At 38.8% G+C, this 27,728-nt stretch overlaps 1 protein-coding gene across 16 annotated transcripts in view; it reads right to left on the bottom strand.

The window, feature by feature from the left end:
• Positions 1 to 27,728, bottom strand: part of CASK (calcium/calmodulin-dependent serine protein kinase (MAGUK family)) — a 350,351-nt gene that overhangs the window by 104,623 nt on the left and 218,000 nt on the right. For all 16 annotated transcript variants that reach the window (XM_012730315.1, XM_004689959.2, XM_004689958.2 and 13 more), the window contains exons 6-8: positions 20,517 to 20,619; positions 14,386 to 14,561; positions 9,424 to 9,546 (exon numbers count right to left, since the gene is read on the bottom strand). In XM_012730315.1, the coding sequence (XP_012585769.1) occupies positions 9,424 to 9,546; positions 14,386 to 14,561; positions 20,517 to 20,619 (402 nt within the window). The remainder of the gene's footprint in view (positions 1 to 9,423; positions 9,547 to 14,385; positions 14,562 to 20,516; positions 20,620 to 27,728) is intronic.

Genomic DNA, 27,728 nt, shown 5'->3' on the forward strand with positions numbered 1-27,728 from the left:
ATAGTGAAAATTACAGAGGAGCAAATCTAATTGTCTTTATTTATTGTTTCCAAACTAAAGGAGAACCAAGAGGCAACAATGTGTTTTTGAGTGAAGTGTTTAAGGCTGCTCTGCCCACTACAGTATTCAGTAGGTAAGGTAACTGATAAAATTTAATGTCTATTAAAATTAAGTATTATTTAAAATTCAGTTCTTCAGTTGTATTAACAACCTCACCTTTCAAGTACTCAATAGTCAACATGTGGCCAGTGGCTACTGTGCTGGACAGTGCAGATCAGAAACATCACCACAGTGCCAGAAAGTTCTTGGACAGTGCTAGTAGGAAGTGGTTCCTTTTTTATTGCAACTACTGCTGAATTGAAGCTAAAACAAACTGAATTTTGCTTAAAATGATATTGCTTAACATTTTAGGCATACATAACACAAAAAATGTTCTATAGCTATTTAAAAAAAGAACTTAAAATGTTCACTCCCTTCTTCATATCTTCTGTTGTCTTTGCAGGTAGTGGAACTGAAATCAGACTTTGAGCTGAGTGAGACTATCGAGCTGATGTCTACTATGAGATAGAGGGTCTGGGAAAAGCTACTTGTAAGATGCATGGACTGCTTGGATTCTAGAGCAAGAAATGGGCATTGGAACTGATTTTGAAAGAATTCTCTATTCCACAGAATAAACATTTTTTTTCAAGTTTACTTTTTTAGAGTTTTTGATCAAGAAATTAGTGATTCAAAGGTGAACTCAACTAAAAGAAGGCTCTGAAAGCTGGAGAAAAAACAGGTCGATTAGGGAGGGATCCCAAGAATTGAGGGGTGATCTTATGATGATTTCACTGGGATTTTTTTTTGTTGATTGTATCCTAATCTGGAAGTGTGAGTAGCCCATAATCCAGAAACCCCAAATATAGGAAGAGTAGACAAAATGAGCCGCAGGAAATGCCTACTGTCTTAAGCCAAATAACCACAAAGAGGTTGTCTCTGCTGGACATAACCCACTTGAATACACCTTGTATACTAGGAAAGGAAGCTGAGAGCTTCACAGAGCCCTTTCCACCACCCCAGTTCTGCCTAAAGCAAATAACAGCTGGAAGGTGGCACTTTACCCCCTGGAGAGCGGGGGCAGGACTGTAAGGAGGAGTTCGTGAGTCTGGGGTAGAGGGCATTAAATCTGTGTATGAATGTCAAGGCACAGCCCCAATACACTTGCCTGTAAAACCAATCAGAGCCAACTCAGCAAGAATTCTGAGGTTAAACTACGTATGGAATACCTCTCAGGTCAAATGAACCTCTGTGGAGGACACAAGGGCGGCCGAACAGAGAGCAGTGAAAAGGCTTTGAAAGTGAAATTGGCACATGAACCATAACCCATAAAAGTAGGTCAGGACATGTGCTCTGAATCTAATCAGATTAACTGCCTTCTAAAATAGAAGATTTAAATAAGAATCTTGGGCCTCTCTGGTAGTGCAGGGGTGAAAGTCTCAGGACTATCAAGCTATTGCCAGCCACTGCAATATGAGTTTGCTCTCCAGCCAGCGAGCTGACCCACATGGCACAGTAGACTTCTCCTGTCTTGCCGGCTGCTCCCCTCAGCAGTGTATTTCAGTCAATCTGCCTGTTCTGCTCACCACTTTATCTCTGGTAAATTTTCTCACCCTCCCAACCCCGGTCCCCACACACATCTCTGGCCTGTATTCCAGTTCTTGTATGCATAAATAAATAAATAAATAAATCTTTAAAAAAGAATCTGAGTCTCATAATATAATGATATTAAAAATGTCCAACATACTATCTAAATTTACTCTCATACCAAGAGTTCAACTTGAACGAGAAAAGACAATTAATAGAAACCAACACTGGGTAATAAAGATGGTAGACTCATTCTAGCCCATTTCTAGATTCCAGAAAATGCTACTGTCAACTAGCATTTTCAAGAAGATACTATAAAAATGCACCCAAAAGCAAATGCAAATGGCTTTAAAACCAGTGAGTCTCTCACATACTGCTGGTGGGAAAGTAAATTGTTACAGCTTCTTTGGAAAGTTTAGCAGTTTGCGCATACATTGCTAGATGACTAAGAAATCCCACTCATTGGTTTTTTCCTTTAGAGAAATGAAAATCTTTACATGTATGTTTACAGAAATTTTTAGCCAAAATTGAAAGAAAAGAAAATCGAAAAAATCAAATACCTTTCAGAAGGTGAATGAATCAACACTGTTGTACTACCTGTCAATAACAGGAGTGAAATACACATAAAAATTTTGATGGATCTCACGGGCATTACGCTTCGTGAAAAAGCCAAGTTTCAAAGGTTACTAAGACATCATAAGAAATGTGTACATTGGTCTCTGAGCCCACTTCCTGAAACAGAGTTCCAAAAACCCTTGTAAGCAGGGTGATCATCTTTAGTTCTAGTATTTAGTCCATGACCCCAGTTCCTGACATACCTTAAACCCTTTTTATTTCTGAACTGTTAAGAGCACTAGGAGCATCTTTTATTCTAATCTTTGGTTTTTGACTCTGGATCCTGACAGAGTTCCTAAATTCCTTGGAATTTTCTGGTCACAGCAGTGTTTGTTTGTTTGTTTGTTTAAATTAGATGACTCTTGGTGGGAACCTGGGTGTGGGCTGGCCACCAGAAAGTCCAAGCCTTGATTAGAAGCTTGGAATTAGCACTCTCATCTCCCATTTTCCAGAGAGGAGAGAGGCTGAAAATGGAGTTAATGATGGATCATGCCTATGTGATAAAGCTTCCATTAAAATTCCCAAAGTACAGGCCCTCCCTGGTGGCGCAGCGGGATAAAGCGCTGCACTGAGAAGCTGAAGCCACTTCCGCATGAGTTCAAATCCCACCTGCCCTGGAGGAGACCACATGGCGCGGCAGACCTCTCCTGACCCGCCCGCTGCTCCCCTCAGCAGTGTACTTCGTCGATCTGCCTGTTCTGCTCCCCACTCTGTCTCTGGTGAAGCCTCTCACCGCCCCTGAGCCTCTGGCCTGTACCCCAGTTCTGTATGCACAAATAAATAAGTCTTTAAAAAAAAAATTCCCAAAGTACAGGGTTCAGAGAGCTTCTGGGATGGTGAACACATCTGCACCCCAACTCAATGGAGGCAGAAATTTCTGTGCTTGAGACCCTTCTGGGTATTTTCTATGTAGCTCTTCATTTGATTGTTCAGCTGTGTTCTTTACTTTTTTAAAAAAAGATTTATTTCTGCATACAAGAGCAGGGAGTAGGCCAGAGGTGTGGGTGGTGAGAGGGTTCACTAGAAACAAAATGAGGAACAGAACAGGTGGATCTACTGAAATACACTGGTGCGGGGAGCAGGTGGTGAGACAGAAGAAGTTTGCCGTGCCACGTGGGTCAGCTCCTGGGCCAGGGATCAAATTCTGCTCCAGTGGCTGCTGACAACTTCATAGTGCTGAGACTTAACCCCTTGTGCCACCAGGGAGGCCCTGTATCTTTTATTATATAAATCTTTTATTATATAACAAACTGGTAAATATAACTGTTTCCTGAGTTCTGTAAGTGGTTGTAGAAAATAGTTGAATTCAATGTGTATGTGAAGGGACATCCTGGAACCTCTGGTTTGTAGCCGAGTTGGACAAAAGTTGTCGATAATCTGGAAACCTACTACTTGAAAATGGCATCTAAAGTAGGACATCAGATGTTGTGGGATTGAGCCCTTAAAGTGTGCTATCTGCATTAACTCCAGTTACAATAGTATCAGAACTGAAATGTAGGACACCAAGCTGGTGTCACAGAGAATTGCTTGGTGTGGGGGAGAAGCATCTAGCACCTAAGTGAATGATGGTAGTAGTGATCATATATGAATGTGCTAGTAGTGTTAGGGAAAGGGACGAACACACAGAAGTGAGCTTTACCTAAATGATTGCATACTGTATAATTCTATTTATATAAACTCTCAAAAGGATGAAAATTATAGTGGTAAAAAACAAATCCTGTAGTTGCCTGGAGTTAGCTTTATGGGGAGGATGTGGTTATCAAAGAGTAACATGAGGGGCAAAGGAAGCCTATGATTTTGGTGGTAGTTATATAATCATACGTAATTCTATACATGTGATTAAATGTCATAGAACTATACATCAAAGCCAAGCACACTGGAAATACAAATAAAAAGCAGTAAAATTTGAATAAAAAATTCAGATTGGTTAATAGTGTCCCAAGATAGATTCCCTACCTTTCATAATTATGTTAATGTTGTAGTGGTCATATGTTATCTTTGGGGGGGATGAAAGGTGATATGTACATAGTGACATGCATTACTTTTGCCACTTCTTATGTGAATCTAAAATTCTTCAAAAATAAAAAAGTCATAACAGGTCATGTCTAGTCTATATGCTTAATTCTCCTATGGGCTTCCTAATTCCAAATACCTCTAATCACTCACTGGACTTTATCAGCTCTCTTCCTCTTAGTCTGGTATTTCTTTCTTACTCCCACTTTTATTCTCTGGACCAGCTCTCCTGGTTGGAATAGTGATAGCTTCTAGGGGGTCTCTGTCTCTACCGTTTGTATTCTCACAGGCAACTCACCAGCACATAGTGTACAAAGGAATGCTATGAACACGCCTCTTACACTGTTTCATCACTCAAAAACTTGCAGTAGTTTTTCCCTTTTACACGTCAATATTTGAAGTACTTAATTTGGCATTCTCACCTATATATACCTTCCCTCAAACCAAACTTTCCAGTCTACTACTGATACTAATTCAGTTAGCTGACATTTGCATCACACCAGTTTGCTTCCTGCCCCTGCCCCCGCCCCCACATGCCCTGCGCACGTTAATTGTTTGCCTGTGTTCCCCCTCTATTTTACCTGTCAGTACCACTAAAGTATGCAGCCTTCTCAGGAGCTCCGACCTATCGCCATCTCTCTCTTTCTTCTTTCGTCTTCCTGAGTTATACATCTCTAGTCTTTTTGGTGGTTCTCTAAAATCTTTGAGGCTATACTTTTTGCCTTTATATCAGTAGCACTTGAGAATTCATTTCACGCATCCCTCCCTGGTGGATAAATGGGTTAAGGCACAGCACTGTGAAGCTCTCCACAGCCACTGCAGCAGGAGTTTGATTCCTGGCCAGGGAGGTGACCAGCATGGCACAGCAGACTTCTGCTATCTTGCCTGCTACTCCCCTCAGCAGTGTGTTTCACTCAATCTGTCCATCTGCTCCCCATTGTCTCTGGTGAATCCTTTCACACACACCCCCCCCCCCCACCTCTGGTTTGTATCCCAGTTCTCATATGCATAAATAAATAAAACGTTAAAAAAAAAAAGAAAATTTATTTCACAGACTGACCTGTCTAACAGCTTGGGAAATTTAGTACATAGCTGAAGGTCTTTCTAGGGAACACCTTATCATTCACTAAGGTAAAGTGGAGAGAAAGTCAGGGCACTGCCAAAACGTATGGTTAGTTTTTAATAAAATTATGAGTTTTGATATTTTTTAAGCAGATGGAATGACAAGACTTTTAAAGTCTATTAAATAATCTCTTACCAGAAAATAAATAAATAATAACAAACTCCAAAGCATTCTAAATGAGACAAGAGAACAAAAATGATATTTTTTTCTGCATTAAGTAGTCTTACCTGAAACTGATAATAATGTAATATGCATTGGGAAAAATTTTAATAGCACTGTGCCTTGCACTTTAATAAAGTACTTGGTTTATCACCCTTTTGCACTTTAGAGGCTGAATACAAATTTAACTGGCGTGGTGATTGATTTTTCCAAAAATCAAATGCATTAGCCTGATAGAAATACCTTTTCATGTTTTATTACAGTAAATATAATTTAAGGTCTACATATATTATGTCTACAAAGGATGTGACGAGAGCTCAGTTGTTTATGAGAAAAGTAGAACCTTAGTTGGCATGATTATGCACAACAAATATCATTAACTTAGATCAATAACGGTGTTAAATAGGTATAATCTAACAATCACAAGAGAGCCGCCAATTACTGATCTATTTACTAAAGTCTTTCTTGATATAAAACGATTTAATAGGAAAATATTTTTGTGGTTTTTACCAAGAAAACATTTTTTCTTCACACAAAGCATTGATATTATGATTTGGGACACTGCTTATCACAAGGCTTTTCATTATCTTACTTTACATTTTACTTTGCAATTACTCAGTTTTTCTTATTTAAATCATAATTTACATTTTAGCCATTACTAAAGTATTTCTACTTGGATACATAACAATGATTTAAATATGGGTAAGTATTTAAATTCAACATAAGCCTGTTCTTATTATCTATATAACATTCTCACTGAATTCTTGTATCTTGCAAATTTGAGAAGTGAAATTCTTGCAGAGGAGTGGCAAACTGAGGTGCAGATATTGCACATGGCACTGAGCTGGAACAGCCTTCTGGAACTTTTATTGACTTTTCTTGTCTTTCATGTTTCTGGTGCCAGAAATCTATTATGTATTAATCTCAGATTATTTAGAGCTATAATCATTGGCAGGGACAGGGATTTCCAAAAATAAGATGGAGTAGAGTTTCAACACTGTTCTGTAATATTCCATATCATTGTCACTCAGATACATTATTAATCTATGTTTTATTAAATCTTTGTTTTACATAATCTCTGGGAGAGTAGCATGGTATAATATAATGAATATTCACTCAGTCAAAACTAGTATTTGAGCACTTGTGGGGACCGAGACCAGGACCTTGCCTCCTATGCACAAAACAGCACTTGATCGGAACTTAGGGTAAACATCCCGGTTGAGAAAACAGCACACCCGAATCCCTTCCCCCACTCCTTTTCCCTTCGAGCTCACAAGTTCCAGCGCCTGAGATAGGTTTTATCTCTGGCTCCGGAGATAAGTGTCGCCCTCCCCTCAACCCCATTGGCCTTTGAGACATCAAACCATCAAGACCACCCCACGCCCGGTACCTTCTGTACCGCCCTCATGCTCTATCTATCTATGACTGTAACAAGAAAGAGGAAGAAGAATAAAAGCTCTCCTCAGAGAAAGACATGTCCGCGTTTTTCCTCTGCTGTCCCTGGGGCTCTAAACTCCCTCGCCTTCCTGGTCAAGGCCCCCCACAAGTACTTAATACATACCAGACACTTACTAGGGTATGACACAGAAGCGACAGTCAACAATTCCTATCCTTAGGCAGCGTATATTTCATTGTGGGCAGTCAGACAACAAACAAGTAAAATATAAGTATGTCTTTTGGCGACAAAGGTGATGGAGAAAACTAAGCAGGTAAGAGGGATAGGGAATGCTGTCTCGGGACCATTCCTTCTCCAAACTGAAATTGGGTGGTTAGGGCAGATCTTACTAAGAGGCTGATATCTAAGCAAAGACCTGAGGATGGTGAGGGAATAAGCTGAATGTATAAATTGGGGAGTCACTGGTAGACAGAAAGCATCAAAAGTCACTAAAACCAGATGAAGTTTCCAAAGGCCCGAATGTCAACAGAAAAAAGAGGAGCAGTGTAGGGGTGGATGTGGAGAGACAAGGAAGAATCAGTAGGCTCTGGGAAGAAGGCAGAAGGTAGGACAGAAATCCGGAGGGGTGGTGTGACCTGGGGCCAAGGAGAAGGGGTGTCAGGGGGATGGATGTCAAATGTTGCCAATAGGGTGAAAACTTGTGATCCGACCACTATAATTGTAACTGGGTGGTCCCTAGGAGAAGGGAAGTTCCAGGTTCCCTGCCCCACCCAGAAGGAGGGTGGAACTGAGCAGAGAAAAAGGAGAGAGAAGAGAGAAGGAAGACAGATGGAGAAGGAGACCTAAGGAAGCCACATGGAGCAGCAAACATGTGATGAAGAAACCGGGCTTGTTTCCTGACCCTGGACTGGTTAAGGCAGATGTGGGTGAGATACCTGTAGGGAGGTGACTATGGCAGTGTTTATATTGATTTTGATTTTGCTCTTTTCCTCTCAGATTTGTCTGGCCATTTCTGACCCTTTTCCATGGGTCCCAGCCAGAAGGTGCTTTAGTCTTGTGGCAGGCTTTCAGGCCTTGCTTTGGGCCAATCCCTTTTGGGTTGACTTTTGCCAACGAGGGGATGGGTAACTTCAGGTGTTTGATTTAGAAGTTACATTCTTTGTGTTCCATATTGTATATTCACTGTATTAAAGTCACTTTTCATTAAAGCTTTATATGTTTTGTCTTGTTGCGGCGGATGGCAGAACCCACTTAGAGCAGGCAGGTTTTGGGGCTTCAGGGGTGCCTCTCTCTGAATTGAGGTGCCCTATAACATAATGAGCAATGTAAGGGTCATCAGTAGTTTGACAAAAGCAGTTTTAGTGGAATTGGTAGGGATGCAATCCTGACTAGGGTGGGCTCGAGCAAGTGGATGAGAGAAACTGGAGAAAATGAGTAGAGGCAACTCTTTCTACGAATTCTGCTGCCAAATGGAACAGAAAATAGGAGAAGATGCTTAAGGGGTTTTAAGATTTGTAGGGTCAAAGGCTTCCCTGGTGGTACACGGGCTTAAGCCTCAGCACTGTGTACTTCGATCAATCCTCCTGCTCTGCACTCTGGTGAATCCTCTACCCACCACCTCACCCTGTACCTCTGGCCTATAACCCAGATCTTCCATACAAAAATAAATTTCAAAAAAGAGAGATGATGTGTATATATAATAAAAATAAATTGCAGCATGTTGGATTCAACGGAATAGGCAACTGATAGAGCAGGAAAAAGAAAACTGTTGGAGAATGTCCTTGAGTAAGTGAAATGGATGGGGTGTCTCATACAAATGACAGGCTGAATTAAAATCCTGTTTCCACTATTGACAACTTCTGTGACTTGGAGCAAGATTCTTAAGCTCTCTGAGCTTTTGTTTTTTCATCACAAAGTGGGAATTTCCTGGAATTATTGAAATGTGTAAAGTCTTCACCAAATACTACTGTTTCATTGAAGCCCCAAGTGATACTTCTCCTTACTACTCATTAGCAAGGTGGGGGCCAGGGGGGAGAAAAATTTTAAAAACCCTGCCTTTTATCTAAGACAAAAACCACATATTTAATATCTGTTGAAATAAAAATAATGTGCTAAAGCACACAGTCACATCTAAGAAAATATATTTTTTTATTATAAAAGTACTATTCAATTGCTCACGTCACACATCTTTGTCACACATCTTTGGCTTCGTAGAGGACAAAGAGGCCTTCCTCCCTGATACATGCTGTCTAAATCTGCTTCTGTGCTCTCTGTCGGATAGTTGAATGTCACTTACACGGACATGTGGCAGAGAATGTGCAGAAAGGACATGTGGCAGAGAATGTGCAGAAACAGCAAACGACATGAACAAAAGAGAAATGAAAATACAGCTCAGAAAGAACAAAAGGGAGAAAGGGCCACGATAAAGACCGACACATTCCTGTCACTGGCAGTGTCCAGACAAATGCATATGGCCACATGTGAGCTCCTGTACCTTAAGCCATGGGTGATTCAGGGCTTCATAAACGGTGATCCTTTCAGCTGGATCCAGCATAAGCATGCGGCGAACTAGGTCTTTGGCACTTTCAGAGATATGGCTCCACTGCCTTGGATTCATCTGAGAGGAGGAAAGGAAAATTTTGAGAAGTTAACATTCACTTTATTCTTATTCCATTTAATGTAGCTAAAATTCTTAGAAATTTGATTTTAAAGACTTTCTTTCTAAGGAAGAAGAGGACAAATGCAAATCATCTGTTTATGAGAATGTGCATTAGTAAATATTCCTTACATAAGTTTTTTTGCTGCTATATAAGTTATCTTTTTAAGAATTAAAGAACAGAATGTCTGGAGGCCTCCTTGGTGGTGCAGGGGTTGAAGTTTCAGTGCTATTAAGCTATCACCAGCCACTGCAGCATAAGTTCAATCCCCGGCCAGGGAGCTGACCCACAGGGCACAGCAGATCTCTTCTGTCTCATCTGCTGCTTCCTTCAGCAGTGTATTTCAGCAGATCCGCCTGTTCTGCTCCCCACTCTGTCTCTGGTGAATTTTCTCACCCCCCTACACCTCTGGCTTATACCTCAGCTCTCATATGCATAAATAAATGAATAAGTAAATAAATCTTAAAAAAAAACAGAATGTCGATGATTTCAGGTTCTATCTAGCTAAGGGGACTAGAACCCTTTGATCGAGGAAGGCCTAAAATAAAAAAAAAAATTAAGGGCACAATTTCAATATTTTGTTTTTTAAAATTAGGATTAGAATTGATTGGTGAGTTATGTATTAACCACTATATATCAATTTCAGTATTTAAAGAAAAGTACTATTTCCACAGTCCCTGTAAAATAGTTAATTCAGTTATATACTGTTCTCAATGAGGTTTTGTCCCTGTTCTAGAGATGAGACAATTATGCCACAAAATACATTGACTAGTGTCGAACCAAAAAATGTGGGAGTTATTCAAAAGGCACAGAACTTGTGAGAGAGGCTGTGGATCAGGAGGAAGACAGCTGGAAGGCTCCTGGCAAAGGAGTGTGTCTGAGACCACGAACCAGAAAGAAATGGAAAGGAATGCCTAGGGCTTGGAGTTGGGAACACAAGGGCAGAGCAGAGGGTCGAGACAGAATAGAATCTCATTCCCTATTTACGACTAGGAAACCAACTGACTGGAGGGCTTTTGTGAACTGCCTGGTACCAGGACCTTTAAGCCACACCATGATTTTAACTGGCAGACAACTATGTTATCTTCGAAGAGAGAAAGATGCAGAACAAAGCCAACCATGTAAAGCCAAATGAAATCACAGCTTGCACGACAGTACATATAAATCACTATAATTTGGTTCAGGGTTAGCATTAGTCACTTTGCTCTGGTAAATGTGAGGATTTGTTTTTGTAGATGAGGAGTGAAAAATGTCTCTATGTTAGGCACAGCACTTAAAATTGGAAGGTGTTTCACCTTTTTCATTTTACAGGCAGAATTCCAAATGATAGTCACGTCTGCTTGTCAGAGTCTTTAATTAAAATGAATGCATCGAGACTGTTGGAATATTGTCATTCTATTGAAATCGTGATCACCTGGACAGTTTGAAACAAGAAGGTGGGACAGAAGATGGATGGGGCTTCTATAGCCTATTCTTTCTTCCCCATTCTGAGCTGATGTGTTCTTTAAAGTCTGAATGGAAAAAAAAAATCTGAATGGTCTGTCTTCAGGAAAGGGGTTGAGAAGCCAGTAGAAAGTAGTGATGAGATTTAAGTAAGTAGATGTTGCGAATTATATCCCCCCCCCTTTCTTATGCGTGCATCTAACCCAGAGTTTTCACTTTGGCTAAGAAGAATGGGTGAAATTAATTTGGGAAATTAAGGATATGGGGGTGAGTGCAGGAAACAAAGCAGAACTCTAAGGCAGTCAATTATTTGAGTATGAAACTGAAGTAGCTTAGATTCCTACTGCGTAGATACTAATTGGCTACTTGTTAAAATGATATAAGGTGTCACTATTTTTCTATATTTTAGGAAAAGTATTTTGTCCTTTATAAAAACTTAATTGAAATTAAATGCTAGCATACAGTCCAGTGAAATAGTACTTGAAATTGTATCTTAAAAAGATCAAGTAAGCTAGTATGTGAGAATAAAAAGTTAAAATCATTTAAGACAAGTCGTAGTTTATAAGCTATTAATTTAAATGTAGTACATTTAAAAAACAGCACCAAATTTTCCCATAGAGAGCAAGGATTTTGTTAATAGTTCTTTTATTATGAACCATCAGGACGATGAAATGATACTTTTGTGGTCTGCATTGAAATAATCTAGTAGTAGAAACAAGACTGATAACCATTTGATAATTCATGCTGGGGGGTTCACTACACTATTACCTCAACTGTTTTAATTTATTTGAAAATTTCAATAATAAAAAAAGTTAAAATGATGACACAATCACTGCAAGGTATATATTTTTTTAAAGTGGCCCAGCAAGTTCTTCATTGTATAGGTGGATCTATAAGTTCAAACTAAGCTGCTGAAAACCTGGGGGTTTTGTAAGGAAAGCCCATGGATATAAGTGAACAGTGAGGGGAACCAGGTAAATAAGTTATTAACTTCAAAGTTTCCAACCCCAGGCACAGAAAATGTGATATAGCTGCGATGAATGATCCATTTGACTTAATATAATCCTAAGAAACAAGGAAATTAAAAATAACTTTTGGACATGTGCGAATACCCCAAGATTTTTACAGGGAGACAAAATTAATTGTTCAATGCTTCAAAAATAGACAAAATCAAATACCAGAAACTGTTGGAATGAAGTACATTGCCTTGGAAACCAGGAAGTTAGCAACTAATTAAACACAAAGGCAGAATTCTATTATTAACCAATGCTCTTAACTCAACAATGCAGGTGGGAGAATTTATTATATGGTACCTATGTCATGAACTGCTGTAAGGATGAAATGAGTTAATATAAGAAAAGTGCGCCGAACAGTTTCCAGGGCAGAGCACATGCTATGTGCACGAGTAAGCTATCGTTGTTAATATCTTTATTATGCTGATGCATTATTGTGTTTGTTTTCATATTAGTAGCTCTGATTTCCCTTGGCAAAATTCAACTAGAAAGCCAGGCTTATGCATTCCTGATAGCCACTCATCATTTCCAGAGATTTCAGGGGATGATTAATTCTAAGTAGATTCTTGAGACCTTTAATTATCATGAAAGGACTGATTTTATTGCCCAGTGATCAATTAACTCTAAAAGAAGCAGAAAAACTTGTACTAAAAACATCTTTCTCTGTTAACAGTTTTAGCATATATGTTAACTGTAAAACAAACCTATGTGCCTTCATAAGCTGATGATGCACAAGCCCACCCCCCCTCAAAAAAAAGCTTATGACCACTAATTCTCACCTCCACCACAAGTTCCAGTTATGACTTAAGAGGATAATACTGCAACTCTGAAAGTACTTTACCTTTTTTCTTCCCACCCACCTTTATTTTCAGGTCCAATTTAAATTAAAGACTATCAGGAACTGAGAAGAATATTTGGGGCCTCAGTTGTGGAATCTACTGTTAGATTCCTGTGCGTTAGATAGCCTGTGCGTTGATTCTATGTTGCCCAGCATGGCCAAAAATGAAACAGTGATTTTGCTGAATGGAAATTATAGGTTTCAGTAGTAATGGGAGGAAAAACAACTTCTCCAACATAAACCATGCTGATCTGGTATCCAGATACATACTCGCCAGGAGCCCTCTACACAGCATCCAATTCCATCAGCCACAGGTGGTGGTACGGGGCAAACGATATGAGAGTTGGGGTAGTAAGATCAACTTTAACCTTATTTATTCTCAAGAATTTCTTCTTCTTTTTTTTTTTTTTGGTATGGTCATTCACAACATTAGTAATAATTTTAAATTTTAAATAATTAAAGCAATAATTTACTATTCAGAAATCTGTGAACACCACATGAGTTTGCCAATCCACAGCAAAGAAGGTTATGGGTGTTTAAGTCACCCCAAAATAGCTCTAAATCATATTATGAAAGCAGTGTGATAGTGGCATTTCAGTTTAATGTGAGATGTAAATTTCAAAATTGAGCAATGCTGGTTGACTACGTAAAACGCATTAATGTGTGGTAAAGTGAAACAAAAAACTTATAGACACTAAATATAAAATCAAGATAAGGTATCACCAAAATTACCTGGATCAAATTTCCAGTCTAATTATACAAATTAAGCAAAAAGCTTTAAAAATTAAACTTTTCTCATATTACACAAAGAAAGGCCTAAAGACGTTTATTTTCCAGCTTAGCCTAAATAAGTGGGTTTGATTATCACATAGCTCATGGACACTATTATATCCAGGTTCAGGTCTGTTACCAATAGCTTACCCAGGTTACCCTTAAAATTAAGGTAAAGTTCAAAAACAAAATTAAAGGTAAAGTTCTATCACAATAAGTTCCAAACATCTTTCCAAGTGGGGAGTTAGCCAAACAATTTCTCTGACCTAGCTAAGTGGGCAGTTATGTTAGAGTATACTTATGGTCAAAGAATCTGACTTGTAGCATGGCTTTCTGAATGTGCGGGTGCAGGACTCATCTGTGGATTTGCTTGTGGAAGCAGCAGAGCAAATACATCTGGTTTCTGGATTTATACTGCAACCCGTTTTCTAGACTAAATAGAGTCACAATGCAAAGTAGTGGTATCCACAGAGAGAAGGGAGCAGCAAAGTGACAGATGCTTTAAAGCCAGTCTCTTTTCTTCCACCTCAATGACAGTTTAGCTCATGGAGAATTAGAAATTTACTTGAGGCTTATGTTGTCTAGCAAGGGCTCACATGGGTCAATGATATCAGCAAAGAGTATTTTTCTGAACAGGTCACTACATGGTAATCAACCCAAAGACAGTGACTTCAAAAACATTTTCCAGAATCATTTAATCTCAATGGAAATATAAACCATTCATAATACATTACCTTATATTTTCCTTTAATAATGCCTTCAAACAATCTTTCCTTGGTTCCATAAAAAGGCAGACAACCACTTAGCAGGATAAAAAGGATCACGCCACAACCCCAGACATCTACAGGTTTCCCATAAGGCTCTCTTTTCACAACTTCTGGGGCCATAAAATGAGGTGTTCCAACTCGTCCTACATTGAAAACAATAACAACATCATTAAGGAAAAATGTTTACATAAAATGGGCTTTGCTCCCTCCTAAAAACTGAAAATAGTAGAACAATAACAATGTGAGTGAAAAAGTTAACAACAGAAATATTCTCTCACCATCTCTCACTGCCCTCCTACATGAAATCAAGTTCCCAGAAGGAAAAAACTACCTGATCACCTGGTAAAAATATTGAGCTCAGGATAGGTACATTTTCTTCTAACACTGCTACTCCTCAATGATTTCAGCAGGACACATGACATTTACCCATTTCTTGCTTCATGAAGAAGTCATTTACATTTTTTAATTTTCACATGTCTGAAAACCACTACAAAGATATTGTAGAGGGTGGCAGAAGAGACCACAGACAATCTGTAGCTACTCAGGAAAGAGTTGAGAGCGTCTGCCCTGGGGAGGGACAGGGTAGGACACATAAGTGAGGGGCAAAAAATCTGTGCAGAGAAAAGTTACTTTTTTCTGCCAAATGAAAATTCTCCTATGAAATTAGCTATGGACATTTATTTGGAATATGAACCTGAAATCTGTGCAGTTGATATTAGGTGATTGTAGCAACTAACAACGACTACCACTACTTTGTTAAAGTAGGATGTATTTTTAACTTCCTCTGAACGTTAACATTTAAAGAGAATGAGAACAAATATATGACAATTGAAAGCAAAATCATCAAGTTCTTCCATTCAACCCTCTTTGACCTCTGTTTTCTTCAGTGTTCTCTTACCCCCTTTTCTGAACTAGCCTTTCAATAGCAGTTTTATGTTATTCATCATTTTTACCTCAGTACCCTGAAGAGAGTCTATCTTTTCCTGTAGAAAGCTTTGGCCTCCGTAGGAAAATTATTGTGGGAGTGGCACTGCCCACCAGACTTGGCAGCTCTTCTCACTGTGGACCTAGTCTTCTCCTTTCCTCTCCCCTTCCCTCCCTCACTCTCACAAAGTACTAGCCCAAGTTAACTTCCACTTTGAAAATTATGGAACACTTTATCTAGAGCTCAAAACTGTGGTTCAGAGTTAAAAAATAAAGAACGTAGAGATCTGCTAATCTAGCTAGAGAGAATACGTCATAAAGTCCTGTTAGTGATTGTCAAACTCTGCTGGGGTGGAGAAAGATAAGAGTTCTTAGCTTGTGCACTTGGGGATGTGCCTTTGCTACAGATCATTAAGGTTCCCCCTTCCTCCACAATAGAGGAGATTAAATTTGGGGTTCAGAGAATGAAGATATATTCATTTGAAATGTACAGTGGGTCGGTGAAAAACCTGTACTGGTTAAAAGTATTTTCATTTCCATATTTCCCATTTTGCTTCCTCAAGTAACACCAAAACTCTATGCCATGGGAGCGAAGTCTCCTACTTCACTAACAGCTTGGACAGGGTAAGATAATTGAACAGCTTCTGATGAACAGGAGTTGGTAGTAGGTTAGGGGTCAGGGTAGCATTCAGGTATACCTACTAATGTTTTGGGTGATACTTTGAAACTCAACTTGACTCTTTCACTTCTCACACAAGAAAGAGCCAAGTAACTCAAAACAAGTGCCTCACTTTGGGAATGCTCAGAGCCACGAGTAGCCCCAGTCATCTGGAGGAGTATCTCTCCATTCATCTGGATTGAAGACTACCCCGTTCTGGAGATTCAGTTTTCATCCTTGAGGAAGACGCATGTCTTTTGGTTTAGGAAGTTGCTAATGGATGATAGGGGATCACAGCAGAAAGAGTAGGTAAGGATGATCCTTGTGTTTCATGCAAATCAGTAGACTCTGAAAGGTGTGCAGTTAACCTTTAACATACAATGACCTCTCCAAAGTCCTTGTTTGTGATCACTTGATTTTTGGCTGACCACAAAATTCTAAGAACAGGAAGCCAGCTACCAAACCAAATTAAATGTCACTGCGTATGAGATATTTCTGATAAACATTTATATATTTAAATGCTAATGTGTTGTCAATACAATAAAATCTCATTACCTAGAACCTCAGGGAGGGAGTTTCTCTGAGCAGTTAGACAGTCAATACTTCAAGACTTGGAGCTTTATGCACTGAAGACTTTTTACTGTAATAATTTTGGAGAGTACCTTTCTATAATTTCCTGGCTTCTTTTACACAAGATGAAGCACATAATTTAACCTTTTCTTGATGACTCAGAGTTGTCATTGAGGATATGAATGAAAGAACTATGCAACCGATGAGAAAATACCCTCAAGGAACTTCAGAAGTATGCAAGGGTTATTTCTTCAGTATTAAACAAAAGGGCATTGTGTTTTTCCAAGTTTTGGCATCTGTTTAATATATTTTTTCCAGTCAGACTTTTGTTTGTTTTCCTTCACTACACTTATCCCAGCTTCAGCTTTTCCTAGTCTGTTGCATAAAAATCTGCTATTAACTGGAAAGTGATTAACAATGAGACACTTCATTTAGTAACAATTTCTTAGGTGCCTACTAAGACCGAGACACCACAGTAGATGCTATGGACACACGAAGGGATAAGCCAACATCCCCCACTGCCCTCACAGGCTCAGACTGGTTACAAATCCCTGCATCAATGCTACACAGAGGTATGCTGCCCCCATGGTTATGGTCAATATAGAAGAAAAGGTCTAGGGTTACTTAACTTGGACTGATGAATACCAGCCTGCTTTTTACTGATGACTATTAATAGCTTGCCTTCATGAACAGTAATTGATACACATATCCATCTTTTTCTATAGAGAGAGACAAAAGGTATTCCAACCAGAGAAAACAGCAGGGGCAAGGTATGGTGGAACGCAAGTATCTAAAGTTTTAATTTTTAGGTTCCTAATAACCTTCTGGATAAGTAAGTTTTCCAAACAGCTGAGTTTCAGAGAGGGTAAAGTGGAAATACATATAACTGGTCTTTTTTATATATAGAGAATTCCATTTTGTTTGAAAGATTGATTGATCAAAGGCTCCAACTAATGGGAAAATTCTGTCAAATATTAGCAAGTTAGCTGATAGATATGAGCAAAATTTTAAAAAATACTTCAAATAACATGAAGTTTTTTTTATGAGAATTATTTATACCTTATCTATAGATACTGTATTTTTGAAGATATTGCAAGGCTTCAAGTAGTTATTTCAAAATGGCAAGAAAAGGTACTTAAGAAATGACAATATTTTGACCATTAGAAAGTATTTGATTGTAGAAGCATTGGGAAAAATAAATTCTGCATAACTGATACAGTGTGGGTTCAAAATCAGCCTTAAAAATACACAGTTTATGGCCCTCCCTGGTGGCACAGTGGGTTAAAGCACAGCACTGAGAAGCTAAAGCCACTTCCGCATGAGTTCGATTCCCACCTGCCCCGGAGGTGACCACATGGCATGGCAGACCTCTCCTGACCCGCCTGCTGCTCCCCTCAGCAGTGTACTTCGTAGATCTGCCTGTTCTGCTCCTCACTCTGTGTCTGGTGAAGCCTCTCGCTGCCCCTAAGCCTCTGGCCTGTACCCCAGTTCTATACAAATATATAAATCTTTAAAAAAAATACAGTTTAGGGGAAAGGTCTGTAGACTTTTAGGAAACAGATTAAAATGCAGGAAAAGTCCAGGTAAATCTAATGAATCTATTTTTCCCCTTCAATGAAGATATGTGGAGATATGACATCCTTGCCATTTTGAAAATGATGAAGGAAACTAAGTGGATAACATATAAAAAGTTTTTTTTTTTTCATTTAATCTCTTCAACCCTCGGATGTAATCCTCAGAAATTATTTGTTATAACTGTATAGTCTTAGCACAGGGGTCATCTGTGCAAACATTGGCTCTGAGAGTGTTATTTGAATGGGGACATTTATTTAAAAACAAGAGCAATTTAACGATTTGAAATTGATTTAAGAGTCATAGAAGCCAGCAGTGTTACATGGTTGTCCAAAAAGCTACTGTAGCCAGGAGAGCCAGATGGAAATGTAAGACCTATAGCCAAAGAAGCTAGAGCCCCAAATCCTATGTGTGGTGCCTGTCAGCTGTCTCCATCTCTAAATTGTCCGTTCTGGCTCCATACCGTGTGTATAGTGAGATTCTGAGCCAGGTTATATAAGGCGTGGCTAGAATAACCTAGGGAAATTGATATGGCTACACTCCAGGGGACTTGATAGTTGTCTTCAAACATCTGAATGGCTATTATGTGGAAGGGTTGAGATAATTCAGTGTGGCTTCATAATTACAGTTTGGACCGCTGTTAAGTTAAAGCAGTTAGAGTTCTGTTCAATGCAAAGATGAACGTACTTAAGGAGCTTTCTAAAAATGGAATGAATTGTCCTGTAACATAGTGAATTCTTTGCTATCTCAGGAATTAAACTAGAGATCAACCTTTTGCTGAGAATTTTATGAGAGAATTCAGTCATTAGTTACAAGACGGAAGAAGTTAAGCCTTTTTCAGAACCTGTGATAGTCTACTTGCCTGCCTGAGCCTCCTTCAGTCAACCTTCTAATTACAGATGAAAAGTTTTCTTACAGAAAATAAAACTGTGGTGAAAGGACAGTTTGATAACTATGACTATGACCTATGGTTTGTTTTTCAATGGGTAGTCTGTGTTACTATTACTTTGATGTTTTAGTAATAGTGAATTAAACTAAATCATGGCCAGTGTAACAGATGATTATTTTGATAGTTATCACTCTTTAGGTGTTTGAATTAATAAAGTCATACTTGAAAAACGGCAGGTTTTAAGAGGTTCTGTTGATACTATTACTTTTTTTTGAAGGCTGGCGGCTATTTGGAGATGAAAAAAGGTAATGGATAGAATGGAGAATTAAGTCATCTGCAAGACAGTTGAGGGAAAGGATGTCCTAAATGAACTCTACAGATATAGGCTTCCTACACTCCACCCCCACTACAGACATCAGAACTCCAAATCCCAGCATCACCAAAGGGAGTACTGCTAGGACCCGAGGGAGGGGTTAAGAAGCCATCTCGTTTGATATAAAGCTGGACATGTGGGCTTTGTGGGTCTCTTGGCCTCATGGCTTACGTGGCTTGCGGCTGAGCTCTTGGCTTTTCAATGGCATTCAGCGTGCTATTGGAGATTCCAGGTCAGCGGAACTGGTAGGGCGCATTAATCAACCTTTCTCTCGCTTTTCCCTGAATTATTAATTTTCCCTTTCCCTTGTATAAATAAACCCATTATTAACCTTTTTGTGTGTGCCTGCAGTTAAATTTTATTATAAGTCCCTTTTAAGCACGTGGAGGACCCGGTTAGGCAACCCAATTTACATGGGGGTTGCCCTGTAACAAAACTAAGGAACAGAATGAAAAACTGGGCTGTATTCTGAGCTGGAGTCTATTAAAAGGAATAAGTGAGAAAAAACCAAATACTTGACTCTGTAATGTAATTAGCATTTACCTCTGCATACTGGTGAAGAACGTTTGTATTTTTCTTCTTTTTTCTGGTATGGGGAAGTTCTAACTATGTTTTGCTTCAGCTAATAATAAAATCAGTCCATATGCACATGTGCTTGCTCTTCCTAAATACAGATTGATAGCTTGAGCGGGATTTTTTGACAAATGAAAAAAGTAAAACAGTATGAAATTAAAACTGAGGCATAGAGGTGAACCTGAAAGTGATTATTAGTCATATATTTTAGACCTGACTTCATTTGACAACTTCAAATTTAAAAGTCACTTTATCTCAAATATCATCTTCAGACACTGTTTCAACCTTTGTATGAAGGATCTCTTCTCTTTTACACGTGGAAGGTACAAAGAGCAAAAGTAAGGTCTAGTCTTAAGGGCTAAAACTCGAGTTATAACTGCAGAAGTATAAAACTGGAAACTGTTTTATGGCATTTTGGGGGAGTGTGGAATAGGGCATAAAATACTACGGAGGGGCTAATATTTAGTTTGAAAATTTTATTATACCAGCCTAAAAGTGAACAGGTAACTAAAGAATATGTTTTTAAAGCATGGTCTTACCTCCAGCGACAAGTCCAGACTCTCCTAATTGAATAGCAACCCCAAAGCCCCCTAGTTTAACAGGTGCCGAGTTTTCCTTTGAGGCCAGGAGAACACAGTGGGGCTGAAAGAAAAATAAACAACAAACCAGAGGTAAGAATTCATTGAAGACAATTCCACTTACACATAAAAACAAATAATAGGACAATACAATAACACATTTAAAATTCTGGAATTATTTGTCTTACTTTCATTTCTGGCTGGCTTCTCTGAAGACTTACCTTTCCTACCTAGTATTTTCCAGGAATTTTTTGCTTCCCAGATTAGGGTATAGTGCTTAGAATTACCCAAGAAACATGGATTTTTTAAAAGACAGATACTCTCTGCTTCTTCAAGCAATATTCTTTTGCTTTCAGTAACAGTCTATTTTTGCTTTAAGGAAAAAATCTACTTTTCATATTCTCCTTCCATGCTTCTGGAAATCTCTGATTCCTCCTATAGAGCCACTGAATCTTGGCCCTTTGGGATGCTGATGGTTCTTTCTTTATTCACCCTCCCACCAACCTCTTTCTTTATTTAATTCATTCCAACTCTAAATAAGAATTAGAGTCAGATTTGGTGACTTGAATGGATCCTTGCTCCTAGGGAATTCAATGCCCTCTCTGTGCTCATCTTTTCTCTGGACTGGCTCTTCTCTCTGGGAGTAGGATGAAAGGGGGAAAGAGACAATTTGCTGGTTGCTTGGCAAGGATATCCTTCCTGAGGGGTAGCTGCTAGACCAGGGCTTCCTAAGCATCATGTGCCACAATGAGAATTTCTTGCCACAATGAGAATTTCTTTGTTGAACTTCAGCCTCTACATTTGTGTTTTGCTGGGACCTCCTCAAGGCTGATGTCAGGAAATGATTTATTGTGGGGTCCTTCGGTTTTTACTCAAATACTATGCCTCCTAATATGACTGATATTACACATGAATTGCTTTTAAAATAGGGGTTAGGTCCTCCCTGGTGGCACAAGGGGTTAAATCTCAGCACTATGAAGCTACTGGCAGCCACTGCAGCATGAGGTTGATCCCTTGCCAGGGAGCTAGTCCATAGGGAGCAGCAGACCTCTCCTGTCTCACCCGCTGCTCCCCTCAGCAGTGTACTTCAGTCAGTCTGACTGTTGTGCTCCCCATTCTGTCTCTGGTGAATCTTCTCACACACACACACCCCACCACCTCTGGCCTGTACTCCAGATCCTGTATGCATAAATAAATAAAACAAATCTTTAAAAAATGTGGGTTAGTACAAAAAGGTGAGCCTCTTTAGGCATTGAAAATAAAGTATTTTTTATTCTCTTATTTTTCTCATTCATAAGATGGCAGGCACATTTTTAGTTCAGGTTTTGCTTACTTGATAGTAGTCATGAAAAAAACCTGTTCTGGAGTTCCCAGATACATATTTGATGATGATACACAAAAACTCAGGGAAATCTTTACTCCACCTAATGGAAACATTAGGGGGGCTACTTTGGAAGTTACTATTTTTGTCCAAAGACATTGGAAGGTATTTACAACAGATTCTAGCACAAAGATAATCCCTCAAATATAGTGTGTGTATGGTGTATGTAATTGAGAGAGAAAGCCAATTTCTATGGGAAAGTAAGAAAATTTCTTAGAAACCAATGAATAATGTTTGTTCTTAGTAAGAACTTTCAATTGGTTCAAATAGAGACTGATGGCAAAGACCTGAAGAAATCCTGTCACGATTTTAGCATGAAGCACAGTAAATGGAAAAGCCTAGAAAGGATAAGCATGATAGAGAAGAAAATGCAAACATAACCTAGACAGGGTCACTTGGACAGTGTTTTTGTCACATTAGGAAGGAGCAGATGCTTACATCAGAATCCCAAGCCCTTTAAAGTTTATGCTTAAGTTAATGTTACACTGAGATTTATGTAATTAATATCAGCTTGGATTCAGACTGAACTGAGTAAAAATGAAGATGCATTTTCAATAAATCCTAAAGTGAGACAAGTAATAAAATTTGAACTTAAGATAGAGAATAGGGCCCTCTCTGGTGTCGCAGTGGGTTAAAGTGCAGCACTGCAGGCTAGCTGCAGCTGCTTCAGTGCGAGTTCGAATCCTGACCCCGGAAGTGATCAACCTGACGTAGCAGACCTCTTCTGTCTCACCCCCTGTTCCCCTCGGCAGGTGCAGGGGGTAAGAGGATTCACCAGAGACATAATGGGGAGCAGAACAGGCAGACAGATGAAGTACACTGCTGAGGGAAGCAGTGGGCGGGTCAGGAGAGGTTTGCTGCACCATGAGGGTCACCTCCCTGGCAGGGGATAGAACTCATGGTACAGTGGCTGTGGACAGCTTCACAGTGCTGTGCTTTAACATGCTGTGCCATCAGGGAGGGCCCTTGATTTCAGGTTTTGAAAGGATCACTTCCAGTGCTCTGTAAGGAAATTTCAGGGGCATTAGAGTAGAAGAAAGGAGACTATCTAGGAGGCTTCTGTAGGTGGTGACCTGGACTAGGTTAGAGTGACACAAGCAGAAATGGTGAGAAGTGGTCCAATTCAAGGTATGTTCTGAAGATAAAGCTAGCAGGAATTGCTGCTGGATATGGGTCTGAGAGAAAGAGATAAACATGGTAACTAGATTCTTGTTCCAGAAACTGATGAAGATGAAGATGCTGGTTACTGAAATTGGGAACACTGGGGAAGAAGTCTGTAAGAAGGATCAATAATTTGGTCACAAATTGAGTGTGAGGTCTTATAAGATCAGAAGAAAGGCTGGGATGAGAGATATAACTTGCAATCAACAGCATAACTGTGATGTTTATAGCCAAGGTAATGAGTGAGATCACTCAGGGAGTAATTACAGATAAAGGGAAGATGCTGAAGGACTGATACCTGGTGTACACCAATATTTGAAGTCAGGAAATAAGAACAGTTCAACAAACAAGACAGTAAAGCAGGAGGAAAAGCAGAGGACGTTGGTGCTCTGAAGCCAAGTAAAGACATTTTTTTGTCTTCAAGAAGACATCATTAACAGTGTTCAAAAGCCACTGAGAAGTCATTTCAGACCTGACCATTAGATGTGGCAACACGGAGACAGTTCCTCTTGAAAAGAACAGTTTCGGTGGAATGACAGAGACAAAAATCCTCATTGGAACAGGTTGAAAAGAGAATGAAAAGATAGGTGAAGACACTATCAGGTATTTTCCAAAATGTACCACCGTAGAAAGAGAGAAATTGGGATGTAGCTAAAATAGTAAAGTCAAGGAAGGATATTTAAAAAATTTTTGTCCAAGATGGTATTCAAGGTTCACACATTGCAGTTGATGGCTTTATGTCTTTTTTTTTCTCTTATTCTGTGATATATCTCCTGGCACTTTTTAAAAATGTTCGTGCCATGGATTTACTAAGATATAGGCAATTTACTCTGTAGAATTCCCTACAATCTGAATTTGGCTAATGGTAGATACCTGGTGTCACTAATATGTTCCTTAATTCCATTTCCTATAAATTGATAGATTAGAAACTTGATCAAATTTAAATTCAATTTTAATTTTTTTGGTCATAGCATCTCCTAGGTGTTGTATCTATTGTATCAAATCAGAAAGAACATGTCTGATTTGCCTACTTTTTTTTAAAAAAGATTTATTTATTTATGCATACAGAACTGGGGTACAGGCCAGAGGCTCAGGGGCAGCGAGAGGCTTCTCCAGAGACAGAGTGGGGAGCAGAACAGGCAGATCTACGAAGTACACTGCTGAGGGGAGCAGCGGGTGGGTCAGGAGAGGTCTGCCACACCATGTGGTCTCCTCCGGTCAGGAAAGGTCTGCCACACCATGTGGTCTCCTCCGGGCTGGGGCAGGCCGGAATCAAACTCATGCGGAAGTTGCTTTAGCTTCCCAGTGCTGTGCTCTAACCCGCTGAGCCACCAGGTAGGGTCTGATTTGCCTACTTTTAATGACTGACAAGACTATTAGTTATTAAGTTTGCTGTTCACTTAGCAGCCATTGATGTTTAGCTCCATAAATTAGTAAATGAATGGCAAATCAATAAAATTTGATCACATTTTTAAAATGTACGCTTCCCCCAATACTTTATTATGAGAACAATCAAACAGAAATTTTAATTGAATGTACAATAAAAACCCATACATTCACTCCATAGATTCTACAACATCATTTTGCCATTGCTATATTTGCTTTATCAAATATGTATCTATACATCACACTATCCAACCATCATTCCTTTTTTAAGATGGCATACATGTTATAAGAATTTAAAGTTTGCTTAAAACTATGTTTAAGGTAAAACTTACATACAGAGAAATGCACAGATCTTGAGAGTACCACTAGAGAATTCTAACAACTTGCACATATCTGTGTAACTGAAATCCTAATCAACACATTACCTCTATCCCAGAAACCTTCCTTGTCCACTTCTCGTTTAATCTCTGCTGTCATGACTCCAGTACAAACCACTATTCTGTTACTTTTTTCACTGTTTGTTTGCATTATAACTTGATATACATAGAACCATTAGTATATAAGGCTCCTCTCATTTAAGTGTGTTTCTGAGACTCATCCATTTTGTTGTGATCACTATTTTATTTCTTTTTATTGTGACTAAGCATTTCATTGTATGACTATACCAATTTGTCCATTCTTCTGCTGATGCACAGTTGGGTTATTTCTAGCTTTTGAATAAAATTGCCATGAAATACTTCCAGAGTTACTAGTTGATTTCTAGGCAACCTCCAACGGTGACCAATGAAGGATTTTTGCAATATTATGAATTTACAGATTTTATATATTTGATGTTTTAACAAATTTGCAGTCATTATTCATTTTGATGCTTAATTGGTCCCATTTTTGGCTTGTGAAGCACCTTTAAATTAGCTCTTATGTCTATTTGTCAAAAGAGGAAGCTGATAACTTCCTTGCTTTCAAGCACAAAATGTTTGGCGCCTGTCTTATTCATTTCTTGCCCTATATCTTGAACCAGTCATTTTTTTAAACAGACCCAGATTTTTCTTTTTAACTGGGGAAAAGGTGTTTAAAGCCACAATATGGCTATAAGGCATATCACTACTACTAGGTTATCACCGCTTCAACTTTTCAGTTGACAGAGCTTAAAAAATACATAGTTTTTAGAAGAAGAAACATAAATCACTAACTTATACTGAAGCTTCTTCATTCTCAATTATGGTTTTTAAAATTTTATCAAGTAATATTGGTACCTAATGACATTAACATAATTACTCATTGCTTTATCCTGTGCGTGTGCAGTAACAGAAGTTTCAAAATAATGTCTGCATTACCAGTAATAACACTCCTTTGTGGTATTTTTTTTTTTGTCTTAAGGATGTACCTTACCAGGGATGCCCAGCTAAACACTGTTTTACTACTGAACTCATGAGCCTATACTGATGTAAATAAAGTGAGTGAACAGAGAAGAAGGAAAAGCTTTTCTTTAAGTAGAAAATGAATAAATGTAGAAGAAATTCTAGAATTTGAAAACACCACTTGGCAATTACCACCATAAAAATTGATTCAGGTAAGAATCATCAAAGGGTACTAACTAGTGTTTGAAGAGTGATATTTATATTATCTGAGAAGCTTACTTAAGTAGCTCCCCCAGGGTAAATTACAAAAAGTAAGATAGAAACGTTCTAGAGGAAAAACCTGACCAATACCTACACATAAGTGATAGTATGTTCCCCTGATGGGTCTCCTTAAGAAGACTCAGAGGCAGGGCAGGGTTATTGCTGCCAAAGGACTCAGTGGATCTAATCATGAGGAAATATCTAACCCCAAATAAGGAGCATTTTAGAAAGTAATTGGCTCATATTCTAAGGTTCTTGTTTTGTCCCTATTTCTGTGACTGGCCACAAGGAAGAAGGACGAGAGGCAGAAAGGCTGAGCAAGCGGAGTTTACTGCTCCAGGGCAGCAGCTGAGACAGAGCTCTGAGGGTGGGGTCCGCAGCTACTGCGAGTGCTGTAGGGGAAAGGGTCTCTCATACAGGCTTTAGGTTCAGTTTTAGAAAGCTGACGTGGCGCTGTACACCTGGATGTGAGGCCTGGTTCCGGTCATTGTGCTATTGCCCGGATGTGGTCACACAGGTAGCTGTTGTGTTACTGCCCACATCTGGTCACACTCAACAGTTCTGTTCCAGAGTAAAGAAATTTAAAGAAACTTAATAGCTAAATGCAATAAATGATCTTGGGTTTATTTTTGTTAGAAAATATATTATTAGGACAATGATGAAATTGGAGCAAAGTCTGAAGATTACATGAAATCATTCTTTCAATCAAAAGTCTATGATTTTGTTAGTTGTACTACAGCTATTAAGGAAATTCTTAATTTTTAGGAAATATATAGATGGACAGAGATAGATAAGAGACCCAGAAAAATAAAAAACAAATGCAGAAAAATATTATCATCTGGAGAATCTGAGTGAAGGGTCTCTGGAATTCTTTGTTCTACTCTTGTAAAATTTCTGTAAGTATAAATTTTTTTTTAAAAAGGAAAACCATCCTATTTTAGATTACTTAAAAGATTTCTCCTTGCAGTTATGCTTTCAATTTGTTATAGTGAGGTCAATTTGTTTTAATTAGATTTTGATTTAATTTGGTGCTTTAATTATGTAAATCATTTCCATAGTACCAAAGTCAAAAGTGTAAGGCAAATACCACTCTAAGAGCTCTAGTTTTTATTTCCTCCCCTTGCTTCGAATCTCTCCCTATCACTGGTAACTATCTGTATAAGTTTTTGGTTTGCTCTTCCATTTTCTTAAATAAGAAAATGCATATAAATGTTCTGAATTGTCACATAATAATTTATCTGAGATTTCATATTAGTATCTAGAATTTTCAGGGAGGTTTGCTTTTTTACATTTATTTTTTAAAAAGAGGGATATTTGTGTTGATGGGAAAGATAGTCTGGAGAGGAAAAAAGATGCTGCGGAGAGGGGATGGGAGAAAACACACAAGTGGGAGGAGGGGTTGGCTTAGCAACAGAGAGGAGGGCACCAGATGCCAGCAGATAAGGACGCAGGAAGATGAGGAAGTTCTCTTCTGACCGTTTCTATTTCTAGTTACTTTGAAATAAAAAATCGCCATGAGGTGAAGAGAGGGTGGGTGCTGGCAGTTTGAGAAGGGTGAAGGTGTAAAAACAAGTATCTTTAAAGAATAGATGTGTAGGGCCCTCCCTGGTGGCACAACAGGTTAAA

Source organism: Condylura cristata, unplaced genomic scaffold, assembly GCF_000260355.1.
Source record: "Condylura cristata isolate star-nosed mole 26May11 unplaced genomic scaffold, ConCri1.0 scaffold00027, whole genome shotgun sequence".
In the NCBI taxonomy this organism is placed as follows: Eukaryota; Metazoa; Chordata; class Mammalia; order Eulipotyphla; family Talpidae; genus Condylura; species Condylura cristata.